Below are 14,398 nucleotides of genomic sequence, written 5' to 3' on the forward strand. Positions count from 1 at the left end.
TCATGTAAAAAGCTCACATCTGTGTCCCGTGCTTTCGTTACATTTTCTATAACCAAGTCACCTGCTTTTGATTTCTCCGTCACTCCCCACAGACTCCAACTCTCCACAGGTGGTGAAGAAGCCCCCGGTGAGCTCATCAGACGAGTGGAGCTCAAAGAGGCCGTCTGACGACATCATCTCCTCTGTGTCCTCTCTTCACTCTAGCCCCACAGTGTCACCTCAGGGCTCCCCACGCAAAGGTCTGTTACCTTCTGCACCTCCATCACCAGGGAGACGGCTTGTCAAACACCAGGCGCAGCTCTAAAGCTCAGAATGTTGGATGTTTTACAAGAGATTTTTTAATGTCACCCAGAAATAGCTGGAAAGCCCTCAACTTAAATTAACTACATTATTGTGGCAGATCAAAAGATTGATAATATAACCAAGTGGTTTTATGAAGTCATTTGTTTTTAGCAGAGTTGAACCATTTACATTCCTCTGTATTTTAGATTATTACCACGGGCTGCTGTAGTTTAGACCATCATGGCCAATATTGATGTGTACTTGAGTCAATCTTCAAATCATAGAAGAATAAAAAGGAAATAAAACATTAGGTCCATTTGTAGTGCTATAAAGTTAGTAGGGGGTGTAAATCACCTGTTTCATTCTGATACGATACAATATCGATTATCAGAACAACTATTCAATATTGGCCAATGTCACAAAGCCTGCCACAAGACAATATTGATTTGTTTTTGCGATTTTTCTCACATTAGAGAATAAAAACAATGTTGATACATTTTGAGAATTTTATGAAAAAAAAATGATTTGAAAAACATTTTTTCTTGCCAACTACCCTTTGGTGTTTTAACAAAAAAATACAAGAAGAAGGTAAACTGGTGATGGATATCAATGTTTATACTTCAGATTAATTTGACTAAATCATTGATCAAACAATTGATTTAGATCGATTCATCTTTACACCCCTATTAGTTCGCACATCAAAAACAATAAGAAGACTATTCTGAGTAATACGATAATTGAACACCAAACTTGAGTGTCTCGATCCGATATCGGATATCTGTCCGATATTAGCCTGAAAACGAATATCGGATTCAAATTTCCAAATTTTCCGATTTTTTTTCAAATTTATTTTTCAAATAATTTTTTTTATTTATTTTATTCAGTTGTAGAATACTGTAGATATTATGTTTAAGGTTAAAATTTATGTAATCAATTGGTTAATAACAAATGAGTCCGTTTTTCTTATACCTACTGTTGCTGACTATTGTTCTCTGTTTGAGTAACATCACTTGATCAAACCTTTTCTAACTACAAAATACACTACAAAATAAGTAAGTATAATTTTTTATTAGGGAGAAAAAAAAAGCATGTATGATTCATGCTGATATCGGATCAATATCGGTATCAGTCGATATGAAAGCCTGCAGTATTGGTCTCATATCGGAAATGAAGAAGTTGTAGGAGAATTCTCTCCTTCAAATAATAATATTTATACAGTGAGTTTGATAATTTGTCAGTCATGGACTTCATTTTAACTCTGAACCCTCTCATCTTGTCCAGGGTTTACTGGGAACTCTTGAAATGAGAAAGGTTCTGCAAAAAAAAAGTTATTAACAATATTATGTTGTTTCTTTCTTGCTTTGATGTTTCAGTTGGAGGCGTGGCAAAGACCCACAATTCCAGTCAGATGAACTTGTCTGGATCTTCATCTTCCCTGACCAGTGACGCCAGCACAAAGGCGGGCACGGCCAGCCTGAGGGGCTACGGCATAGGTGGGGCTCTCCTTCACAAACGGATCCTTCTGATGACCAGAGAGAGCAGCAGGGAGAGGGAGACAGAGCAGGAGCAAAAACAGGAAGAGGAAAAGGAAGATGAGAAAACCAAGGCAGTTCAAAGAAGTGCATGTTTTCTGGAAAGATCTTGTGATGTGGCAAAGTCTCAGAGGGTCAGAAAAGGACGTTCGGCAGAGAAGAGGACAGGGACATGTACTGGGTCTCGGTTTAGACCTGTTTCTCAGCCCCGGTTGTTGACATCCAAACAGCACGAGCCCCCAATCAGAACCAGGTTCATGTCCCCATTCAGGATCCTGAAAGAAAGAAGTCAGTCCAGAGAGAAGCGTCATGTGGAGAACAGGAAGGAAATAGGAGAGACAGAGTCTTCCTCAGCTGAGCTTCAGACACACGGAGAGGAAGAGCAGAAAGGCAGGAGGTCCCTGAGCCCAAATCCTTTTCTCTGGCTGTGCAGAGACTCTCGCAGCAGAGAAGAACCGTGTAACACACCAAAGAGTTCCTGAGACTTTGGAGATTAGAACCTTATGTGCCACAGATAAGAAAGTGATTCTATTCTGAGTGAAAGGGAAAAGCTAAGCTCTCTGTTAGCCTGACATTGTTTTTTGTAGGTCTATTCTATGTTAATGCTGTGCTGACGTTCAACATTTCAGTGCGTTCTTGTTTTGTTGTGCAGCCTTTTTTGGATAAAGTTCTCAGTGTGATCCCCAGTGTAACATTCACTGTGTTTTCCACACAATGGGCCTCATACAGAAATATTCTCCAAAATACCTCATATTTTCTATAAGAGAAGAGAAATCTAGTTGCATCAGAGGTTCTTAAAGAGTATCTAAACCACAAGCCCACTTTTTTCTGCTGATTCTATATGTATTTGGGTTTTAAGTAGTGCTGTTTATTAATCCTAGTTCAACTCTTCACATTTTAGTCAAAGTATTTTAATTTTCGCATGTTGTTGTAAAATGTCAGTTACTGGCCTTTTAGGGTTGAACGCTGGCTTTTACAATTTAATTTTGATATTTGCTGAAACTGATTCTTTAGATTCTCCTGCATCATCACTTTCACTGTTGGCCCCGCCCCTCATATAAAAGCTGAGAGGAGGGAGGAGGGTTTCCTCCAATCACAGTCCATTTTTTTTAAGTTCCCTTCGAGTGGCAGCTCAGCAGAAAGGAGGGGTTTAGTTACTCTTTAACCTCCATAGCTCTACTTATTCGCACACAGATGATTAGAATATGTGACGACCACTAAACACCACATCAGGGCAGGAAACGAAGAGAAATAAGGAAAGGAAAAAAAAAAAAAAAACTTTATCAGCAGTGAAATGGAAATACTTTTGAATCAAATCAAACCCTGAAAAATGTCATCATCTTCATCGTCGTCATCATCCTTCTTTGTTTCAGACTCAGGAGTCAATTTTAAAAGCAATGACACAATTAGTATACACAAGATCAAAGCACATAAATATAAAACAGATGAAAACAAGTATTATAAAAGACAACTGTACCAATGTCACCACAAAGATGACTGGTAACACACAGAGATTATGAAATAAGTAATATTTCACAGCGTCAGTACTAGTGTTATAGGCACAGTGAAAACAAAGCATTAACAAAACAAAACACATGCAACGTTGTATCAAGCACAGAGATTTTTTTTAATAGTAAATAGACTTCATTTATACAGCGCTTTATGCCCAGACTGAAGTAGTCTCAAAGCGCTTTCCAGTATCAGCCCATTCACCCACCGATGGGACTGAGCTGTCATGCAAGGCACTAGTCGACCACTGGGAGCAATTTAGGGTTTGACACATAGAAGGGTATAGACTGGGATCGAACCCCCAACCTCTCGATCAAAAGACAACCCTGAGTAGTCAAGATAAGAAAACATCACAAAAATCCATGGGATAGGAAATATTTTTCTCCTTTATTTGTTATTATATGGCCTAATGTATTTGTCACCATCACTTTTTAGAGGCAGGGAAAACTTCTAAGGATTAAATGTAGACATTGGATGTATGTGTTATTCTTTAGTGCATCAACAACAGCAGCTTCAGTTTGTTTTCCTTTGATGAGAAGTGTCAGCCTTATGTTGCAGGGCTATTTATGAGCAGGTTTTAAACATTATTTCCTCAAATATTGATAATGAGATAACATTTATCGACATGAAACATTGTATTTTTAAACTTTTTTGTTTTTTTCATCATTTCCATTTTTTCTTTTCCTAAAAATTTTCAGCTAATCTGTTTACTAATGTGTCTGTGTGTTGTGTTTATTCCAGGTTATTCCCTGCTACCTGCTGGTAAAGCAGACAACCTGTCAGACTCCAGCCACAGTGAGATCTCCTCCCGCTCCAGCATCTGTTCTGTGGACTCTGTTCCGGCGCCTGGCCTGGACGAGCGCTGTAACAGCAGCAGCAGAACGTGTAACACCTTATCCGCAACAGTCGCCACCACAACGACAGCTGCCACGACCACCATCGCGATTGCTGAGAGCTCTGCAGCGATACACGCACACTTAAATGCTGATTACAGTCAGCCCAGCACAAGGTAGTGAGCTTCAGTTTCAGCTGTAAAGCCATAGATAGACAAATGAAACACATAGATTGTGTTTAATGTGAGTGTTAACATCAAAGGACACATTTAGCCTGAGGTGGGGTTGTATTATTCAACATGTGCTCATTTTTTGACAAGGGATTCAGTGTTGCCAGATACAACTGATGGTTTCCCACCAAAACCCCCCCCCCCAAAAAACTATAAAATCTGTTAAAATGTCATATGTTTATATTTATTTAGACAGCTGTTCCTCTGGGAATTCACTTTGATCTCCTGACATGTTTCAACTTTCAGAGGTGTCTGCTGATCCCTTTGATGATACCTTTCTGCATGTCTGCACATGCTGTTGAAGGTCAACACTACATGATATTACAACAGCAATGCATGTTTTGTTATTGCAAATAAATGAATGAATTTATTTTATTGCACAATTGTGTTCATCACCAGCCCTCCCTAAGGAAGGGTAAGAAACAGGAGAATATAAAAAGAGAGGGCAGTGTTACACCTAGGTGAGGGGGAAGGGAACAGGGAAGAGGGAGTCAGGGTAGGAAGATGGAAGGGGTGGGGAAGAGTTGACTGTTTTAAGGTGAGAGTGAAATGTGATGCTATAGCTCTGCATATTGTGCTTATTGATGATTCCTTTGATGATCCCTTTGATGATTCCTTGACTTCCGCATAATAATTCTATCAAGATTCTTTTTGTCTTTTTTTTTTATAATATGTTAAGTTTTCATTTAATTTGACCTTTAATGTTTCCTTGGAAATCTTGCTGGAAACATCAAACATCAAAGGAAACATCAAAGTAATCAGCAGACACCTCCGATGAAGACTGGCAGTTGAGAGTCAAAACATGTCAGGTGATCAAGGTGGATTTCCGGAGGAACAATTTAGACAGAATATATGAAATCTTAACATATTATTCAAAACTATTAAAATGTACTGGTATTTTTAGTACTATGTAATGTTTTCCACCAAAACATTCCAAAAGATGGAAACCCTGCATAGGTTTCTCAAACTATTTTGTTTAGGCACTCTTCTCGTTCCTTCTGTGTTTAAAAGCCCACATTTACAGCTATCTTCTTCTCTTTCTTCCTCCGTTAACTGCGTGTTGTTTTCAAACATAGATCCGTATAATCTGACTGAGTAAACAACACAATGATTTTAACCATCTGCTGCTGTTTATTTGCCTGTTCTGTATAATCCAGTCATTCTGCCTCATAAAGACAACGCTTTTAATAAGTCATCGCCATTTCAGAAATTATATTGATGCAGCAGCGTTGTCGTATAATGCTGACTTATTTTATAGAATATTACTTTTTTAATGGAGTAGCTTCTTGACAAAACCGTGTCAATGAAGGATCATCAGGCGGGGGGAGTTTGAACAATGTTTCAATAGGTTTTGAACCGTTTCCTTTGCTTTTCATTGGTTGTAAATAAAAACTCTCCCTTAGAATATCCTTGCTTCACCCCTAAAACACACTTCCCATGCTTGTGTCAGGGTTCTATAATGCTCCAAAGGTGGAATGATTCAGGAGGAGTTAGAGCACATATGTCCAACTTAAGGACCGGGGGCCAAATCCAGCCCTTGGATCTAACTTGGCCCGCAGGAAAAAGTAAAAACTGAAAGAGAAAACATGAAATAAATGACCAGTTAATTCAGTTGTAGATATCTCAGCCCCTCCATTTACACAAAGCCAATGATACTCCACAATATTTGCAGGTTTACAGTTTTACCACAGTTATGTCACATAATTGCAGTTATTTTAGATCTTGAATTGTTGAAAGAACTTTCAATTTTTCAAAATTTTGTAATTTCCTCACATTATTCCACAAATGTTCCCCAAATTTAATAAAAATTGGTCACATAATTAAGAAAATTTGGGTGAAGATGCTGCAGGAACTGGTACCTGTCACTTATTGCTTGAAAATTGTCGTGCTTTACATACGTTATATATCGTTTATACGTTAAAGTGCAAACTAGACCACAATAATGTTGAAATAACTTGATTTCCTGCCTAGAATCTGCAGCCCACTTAATATCAAACTGCTCCGTATTTGGCTTCTGAACTAAAATTAGTTTGACACCCCTGAGTTAGAGGAACACATTGGCCCCCATTTATCAACCTTGCATGAAAACGGGTGAAAATCTGAATACACATTTGGTCGTACGACAGGACCAACGCGTGACTTGTGAACATTCGTATTTGACCGATCTCAGCGTGCAAATGATCGGGTGTTGATAAATGCGGCAGCTGAATTTGATCGTCGTTAACATGTTATGCCCTGGAGTAAAACAAATATGTGTTTTTTATGTGTGAAAACTGGAATTTAAGAAGGGCATTAAAACGCTGTGGAAGAGAATCAGTTACCAAGCAGGTGATGTCTGCCCCCCTGTGTGCACTTTGAGTAAATTCACAACAGAGATCCTGGAGACACACACGAGTATGATGTTTATATCAGCCGCAGTCCACACGCTTTAGGCAATAAATATCACATTAAAATAAATTAACGATGGAAGCGATGGAATTTGTTTTATTATTCCATTTAGATCTGCTGTGAATGTGTGTCTATTTATGCTTAAATGACAGCTGAGACTTGTTTAATACTTTATTTCAGTCTCAGTCAGATTTGGCTGTGCTGAACCACAAATCCACAGTCAGGTTTGCGTACACGAGCTCAGACCTGATGTTAGATCTGATTGTAGCGTACGCTCACGTCAGAAATACTGAAGCTTGCGTAAATTTGGTCGACCGCACTTAGTACGTTCAGATTTGAAGATATGTATGGTTGATAAATGACGGCCCATGTTGATTTTTCATCCTACATGTTCAGAAGACTTTTAAATGTGCTGAATTTAAACTGTTTCTTTCTTTTGCGCCTTCAGTAGTTCTTCATCGTCGGCTCGAGGAAGCGTTACCCGAGGCTCCACCTTCACCTCCTCCATCTCCACGGAGGAGCTGACGCCCGACCACACCTCTTTGGACTCTGTGGCCGACAGCGGGCGAGGCAGCTGGACGTCCTGCTCCTCCAACTCCCACGATTCCTTCCAGAGCCTCCCCGCCTCCTCCTGCCGACCCTGGGACCACGGGATCCACGGCATCCTCCCGCACACGCACCTGGCCTCCTTCAAGCACTCCCAGCTCTCCAGGCCCATAGCGGAGGGTGAGTCCCCCACCCCCGCATGGGCCAACAACGACGACGCCTCCAAGCAGCACACCAGGAACTCCAGCTCGGACCTTTCCAATCAGTCCAGGCAGAGCTGGGCGTCGTCCAGTTCGCTGTCCGACACCTACGAGGGCAATTACGGGACGATAAAGCGGCGAAACACCTCGGAGAACCCTTCCTCGCCCACCAATGAGGAAGAAGGGCAAAGCACAGACCCCGCCTACAAAATGGTGACATCAAGCACAGACAAGGGCCTCATGGGTGAGGGATCAAGTTGCGAGTTTGATTCCCAGTAGATACAGTTGTTGTAGGGTCTTAAGTTAAAGAGAGTTTTTGCTCATGTTGCCAGATCCAAATTTCATAAAGTCTTGAAAATGGTCAAGATTTAAAGTCATTAAATGTAGGTGTGCACTTAGAGAGTAAAGTAACATCAGCATCAGAGTTAGTGTCAAATACATCACTAAATAGTCCCTCGATTGTTTATATTTTCAAGACAAACAAATCTTTCAGGCTTTTATTTCAAAATAAAATAAAAGCTCTATTACACTCTATTCTAAAAAAAAATAGAATGGAATGTAATTCAAATTTTAAGCTAGTTGGCTCTTCTACCCATCACTCCCCTTTTACCTTTAGGCTTTAGTTTGTATAAATGCATTTAGGGCACTTCTCACAGTTTTTTTAATTTTTTTTTATCATGAGTCAAATCAAATGATTGACGGATGTATTGATTTTATTGTAGTTGTGTGAATCCACCACAGCCATCCATCCCATTGGTTATACACATTTATTTTTTATTTATTTATTTATTTCATCCTTTTTATCACCTGTTATAATCACGTGTGTTCCTAAAACATCACATTAATTTGTTAATATTATTATTATTATTATTATTATTTTATCATTTTCTTCTGTTGTTTTCTTCCCCTCCTCCTCATCACCACGTTACTTTCTCTCCTGTTCCCCACTCCTCCCTCGCTCCCCTCTCACTTTGCACCACCACCTCCTTTCCTTTGAACCCTCACCTCCATCATTCAGTGTACTGTATCACCTCCGCCACCAAGGACGAGCGTTACCGAGCTCCTCCTCCCACCCCTCCAGGCTACCAGGGTCTGGCTCTGGGAGATCTGGCAGATGGAGTAGTAGTTGGGCTCCCCAGACCTCCACACCTCAAACCTCCTGAGTACAGCGTGGCCCTGCAGAGGAGCAAACTGCTGCAGAGCCCCGGAGCGTCCGGCAGTCTGGCTGAAGCGCGGAGAATGGCTGGAGGTCTTCATCTCCAGCATCAGGACGTACGGACGGGGGGCTCCAGACCCCCCAGCATCTGCCTTGCATCCCAGGATCTGGTAGACAGTGAGGACGGTGAGTGAGATTATTACGTTTTGAATACATAAATGACCCCTTAATAATGATCAACACCATCAGGCCAAACTTTTATATTAGAATGAATTTAACTTGAATAGTTTTCATCCAAATCGTCTCAAATTTACTGACAGCATTAATGAGTACAGGAGTATGAACCCTATTGGTTATGGTGATGAGATGACCTTTCCTGCAGCGCCATCATTAGGTTGAACTTTCAGTTTTAGAGTTAGTGTATCTTGAAAATATTTCTTCCAAATCTTTTCTAATTTGGGGTGCACTCATGAACCATAGCGATTGATGACCCCCCCAACCCCACCTTCCTCTCATAAACATATTTATTTACTTAATTGTCGCTCCTTTTTTGTAACATTTGGGGTTATTCACTACAAAGTCCTCTACGTCACTTTTACTGTGAAAGAGCTGTTCCAAAACCTCATTGAGAGTAAACCTTTTTCTAGAGAACATTTTCAAGGGTGTAGATTGCAATACAGACGGGATGTAAGGTCACAAATGGGTCACACACAGTTTTACACAGCTATAGCAGTATCACTATGATAATTTTTTGCTCTGTACCCATACCTATCAAATAGGGAAAAGTCATGAAATGTGAAGCAAAACTATAAACCATTATTTTTTTGGAACGATAAGCATTGAATGGGGTTACATTGACAGCAAGAATCATAGGAGGGTTAAATAAATTAAGAGATACTGGATTACAAATAGAAACAAAACATGGAGTTAGAGTCGTTTTTAGCTTTATTTAATGTTGTTTATATGTATATGTGTACAGGTTTGTGTAGAAAAGTTAAGTTTAATATTTATTGATTTGTTTATTGGGTGAAACTTGTCATTTTCCTTGTCCTCTGGACAATAAATGACTCCAGCAATACGTCACTGATCATCAGTGAGTGCCCTCTAGTGGTCATCAAAGTCATTTAAAAATAGCCATTTCTCAAACTGATTAGTATTCACTTTTCCTGAAAAGAAACAACTTTTTTTCTCACTAAGATATTGAGTTTTAGTGAATTAAATTTTCAATCCAATAATCCCAATTTTGAGATTTATCTTTTTTTAATGTAACATGTTGATGGGTTGATAATACGTCATCTTTTTACATATATATAAAATAAAGGCTTTTGCATCCAAAATCAGCCAATTTTATTCATTATATGTAAGCCATATTTAATTTCAATAAAATGAATACAATTGAAATAATTTAGTGATTTAAAAAAATTACATGAAATATATTAACTTACAAAAAATGAAATGGTCTCGAGGCTCAAAGAAAACTCATTAAAAGTTGGAATCTCCTTTTTTTCAGATGAACAAGTGTCTGCGGTTTGAAGACAAACACTCAAACACGGGTCAGTCTGTCGTCATCCCGACATCTCAAGAGCACACATTTTCTAAGCCCCGCCCCCACAGATCAACCTGTCATCACCGGACGCCTCTAACATCTTCTTGAACTTTGATCCGACTGGGATCAGGTCATGTGACCACCTTCACCTCTTTTTAAACCTTTTCTTCTTCTTTTTTTCAAACACAAGGAGTTTTAAAGAAACTGTGACTGTGATGTTTGCAGGACGAGGACGATGTGATGAAATCTCAACTTTTAATACCACAAATGAAGAAGCAAAGGGACAATAATGCCATAAAACCGCTTCGTACCTCCGTCTTTCACTCCACGTGGGAATATTACCCTGAAATGTTAAAGATGTTGTACAGAGTTTTTGGGGGATTATTCACTGTCTTTGTTGTACATGTATGTACACTCATTCTTCTTCTTTTTAAAATGCATCTTAAGCTTTGGGAGGCGAGTGATTGGAAAGAGACATAAAGCTTTGGCTTTGTAGTGTATTATGTTTAAGATGTCGCTGTAGCATTCACACAGGAAGTGACTCTCGTGCAGGAAACGTCCTCCGTACCCACAGCATGTTTTAGCCTTCCTCTGAGGAAGAGTGTGGTTGGTTTGTAGCACTTTTTGTTGGAATGATGAGCAGTTTAAAAAAAAGAAAGAAAAAAAAAAAAAGACGACGACGTCTCTCAGGCTGCTCGTACGCGACGATGCTAGGTGCGTTAGCGGCAAACTTCCTCTTTAGATGTAGCATAAACGCTGTAATATAGCTTGTTTCTAGGAGCTGGAGATCAAACGCGTCGCTGCTTCCCGTAGAGTCAAACACGCATTGTTGTTTTTATTCCAGCAGTTGGTAAATAATTAGCACTGTGGGATCACACACCCTGCAAAGCATAGAAAACCATTATCACACGTACACACGCACGCACACACTGTTTACTGATGTAAAGGCTGCAGGTTCAGGTGTAAATTACAAAAATAACTCCATTTAACTTTAATTTTTTCCTTTCCATTTGTTGTTCAAAGAATATTTTGTAGACTATTTAAAGAAAGTTGCTCGAAGTGAATTTATTTGTATGAAAAGCAGAAGCAAATGTGTACATGTGGAAGTGATTAGTAGTTGTTTATCTGCGGGGGTGTAACTGGATTTAGACCTTCTCCTCTTTCTGCTTTGTGATGCTTTTTTTTTTTATTTTTTGTTTTGTTTGTGCCACACAAAGACTTGAAATGATTGATGCTAATATATACAGGCATACATATGGATTTCTACATATATATATATATATATTTTGTTGTTCCTTTGCCATAGATTAACGTCAGCTGATGGTGTGTATAGAGAAGAGAGTCCTCTATGGAGGCTATTTTTGAATATTTTGTCATAGGAAATGATCAGAGGCTGTAAACGCTCCTCCTTTAAAGGAATTTCTGTTGATTCTTCTGCACGCTTCCTGGTTGTGTCGTTTCTTCTTCTTCTTCTTCTTCTTTGTGTGTGTGTGTGTGTGTGTGTGTGTGTGTGTAATCGCTGCTGTGTTCAAGTGTGTAAGTTGAGTGAAGTTTTTACTTTTTAATCATCGTTTTTATCCCAGGCTTTTCTTTACTCTATATTTCTGCTAACTGAACTTCTAAGACTGATTTCACAATTTTTACTCTTTTTTTTTTTTTGTTTAGTTTTTTTTAAGCCGTCATTGATCATAGAAACGTATGCGTACACACAGACTGAGTGTCAGTAACTGACAGATCATGGGTTTTTATTTTTTGCACAGCTTTGCTCCTCGGAGTATTTACTACAGATCAGTATTAGCGCTCAGCTATTGTTTCTTCTACCTATAGTTTGCTTTAATATGAATGAAAATAATTAACTTAAAGAGTAACTAAACCCCCCAAAACCACCTTTTTTTCTCCTGCTGAATACTAATGTATTTGGGTATGAAGTGGTTCAGTTTATTGATCCCCGTCCAACTATTAACGTTTTAGTCAAAGTATTTCAATTTGGCATATTTTGTTATAAATAATTTCAATTATGTTTTACAATTATCCATATTCAATTACAACTCAATTATGATTATGGTGACTAGCATTTTTTTCCAATTATAATTATTATTTTACCCTGGAATCAATTACAATTACATTTAATTATAAATTCTCAGCCTTTAATGAAAAAGTCCATGAAAACGTAACCTTGCTATTGTGTTAGCTTTGTGTTAGCATCTCTTATGATAACGGGTCAGTTCTGACCCATGTCGTAAGTAACATAAGTAAGTCATTATGTTACAATAATATGGTATGGAACACATTTTAATAATGGTTTACTACATACAGTAGGTAGCCTGTATGCGTAGACCATAAAACTGTAACACGGTTCCATAGTTTTGCATTTAAATAAATTGTAAATGACAATTACAATTACAAAGTCAATTATCTGAATTCAATTACGATTACAACAGCAACAGATTTTTTTAATTACGATTTCAATTATAATTGCGTAATAATCATAATGAATTATAATAGATATGTCTGGAAACTCTGGCATTTTAGTCTTACATGAATTTTATTGTAAGCTATGTTATTTATTCATACTTTTTGTTTTTTTATGGACCAGTCATGTGTCTGAAATAAAGTTATATATAATTAACAATTATGCAATTACAATTATAATTGACCCCATCCCTGCTGCCCTCTATGGGTTGAAACCAGGCTATTACAATTGTTTTTTGCTATTGGCTGAGAACAAGGTCATGTGATGTTTTGGGACCATCTTGCGTCACAAACAAGCGCTTTTAGCCCCGCCCATTTTATAAAAATGAGTACCTGTGGGCTGTGATTGAGAGAGGAGTGAATAGAGATTGATATTGTGTAATGAGAAGCTAGCTAACATAGCATAGATTGTTCATTGGAGGTTCTATTGTATAGACTGGGCGTGTCTTAACTGCTCCAGGAGACCCGCCCATAATCAAGGCATATTTTTTAAAAATTTCCCTCCTAGTGGTAGGTCAGGAGAAAGCAGGGGTTTAGTTACTTTTTAAATATGGAAAATATAACAAAACCTGAAAAATCCTGATCATGTGCACATTTGTTTTTCTTCAATTTGTCACATTTTTGTAAAATATGTTCTTTTTTCGAGGCTAAAACGCGTTCATTCTCTCAGCACTGTGAGCACAACATGTCAGTGTTTGTAATATAAGATAAACGTTGCCTTTTTCTTCTTCTTCCCCTTCTTCCTCTTCCTGTCCCCGACTCATTCCGTCGCCGTGTTTACCTGGAATGCAATAACAGAGATGTGAATGTGTTCTGGCATTACTGCAGAAATGCACAACAATAAGCTTCAATGTGGTGAGTGAACTGCACAACCTGTACAGGTGTGTTTAAACCCCATGTCTGTGGCGTTACAGTTTTGCTTTTGGTCTCACACGTATAGCTGTCGTAACTTATGTCTTTTAGAAAGACAAACATGATTTGGCTCGTACGCTTTTTAAATGTCTTTTTTACAAGTGACTGTAAATAGTTGTTCTATTTTTGTTAAAGAGAATGTTTAAAAAGGAAAAAAAACTAAATAAAAAAAAAAGGACCTTTTGTTTCTCTGAGTCTACTGATAAAGAATTTGGACGATGAATAAAATGTTAAGCTTAAAAACGGTTTAACGTGTGTTATTGTGGTCTTTTAGCTCATTAGCATTCATACTGTACATAGAGAGATGAAGAAAAACGGTCATTAAAGTCTGATGGATGTCTCGTGCATTTACCAAACTGGGTCAGTGTGTTGTGAATTCAACAGAAACATGAACACGTTGATGTGACCAAAACATTTCCACCAGAGGTTCTTCAGCATTCTATTCCCTGGGAATTTGTTTCTAAGTCACCTCAGGATTACAACGGTTTTTTTTTGAGCTGTTTTTAGGTTGAAAATACAAATAAAAACTAAACAGTCTACCAAGAAAAACAAACTGAAACCATTCAAAAATAACGATGTACCTGTTTTCTTTGAATTTTTACATTTTTCTAAAAAAAAAAAAGAAAGAAGTGTAATTTTTAACCATCTCCAATAACTCTAAAATAAATAAAGCCTCCATGACATCCTTTGGGTCTATGTACCCTCATTTGAGAACCAATGATGATGTCGTTGACATATTTCCGAAAATAAGGTGTTCTGTGCTACATTAGCTCGTAAAGGTACCAAGATATC

At 38.3% G+C, this 14,398-nt stretch overlaps 1 protein-coding gene across 1 annotated transcript in view; it reads left to right on the forward strand.

The window, feature by feature from the left end:
* Positions 1-14,123, forward strand: part of LOC114476032 (rap guanine nucleotide exchange factor 6-like) — a 124,215-nt gene extending 110,092 nt beyond the window's left edge. The window contains exons 18-23 of the mRNA XM_028467274.1: positions 93-239; positions 1,656-1,775; positions 4,065-4,332; positions 7,223-7,764; positions 8,539-8,862; positions 10,187-14,123. Of these exons, the coding sequence (XP_028323075.1) occupies positions 93-239; positions 1,656-1,775; positions 4,065-4,332; positions 7,223-7,764; positions 8,539-8,862; positions 10,187-10,209 (1,424 nt within the window). The 3' untranslated portion in view covers positions 10,210-14,123. The remainder of the gene's footprint in view (positions 1-92; positions 240-1,655; positions 1,776-4,064; positions 4,333-7,222; positions 7,765-8,538; positions 8,863-10,186) is intronic.
* The last annotated feature ends 275 nt before the right edge of the window (positions 14,124-14,398 follow it).

Source organism: Gouania willdenowi, chromosome 14 (assembly GCF_900634775.1).
Source record: "Gouania willdenowi chromosome 14, fGouWil2.1, whole genome shotgun sequence".
NCBI classification, from domain to species: domain Eukaryota; kingdom Metazoa; phylum Chordata; class Actinopteri; order Blenniiformes; family Gobiesocidae; genus Gouania; species Gouania willdenowi.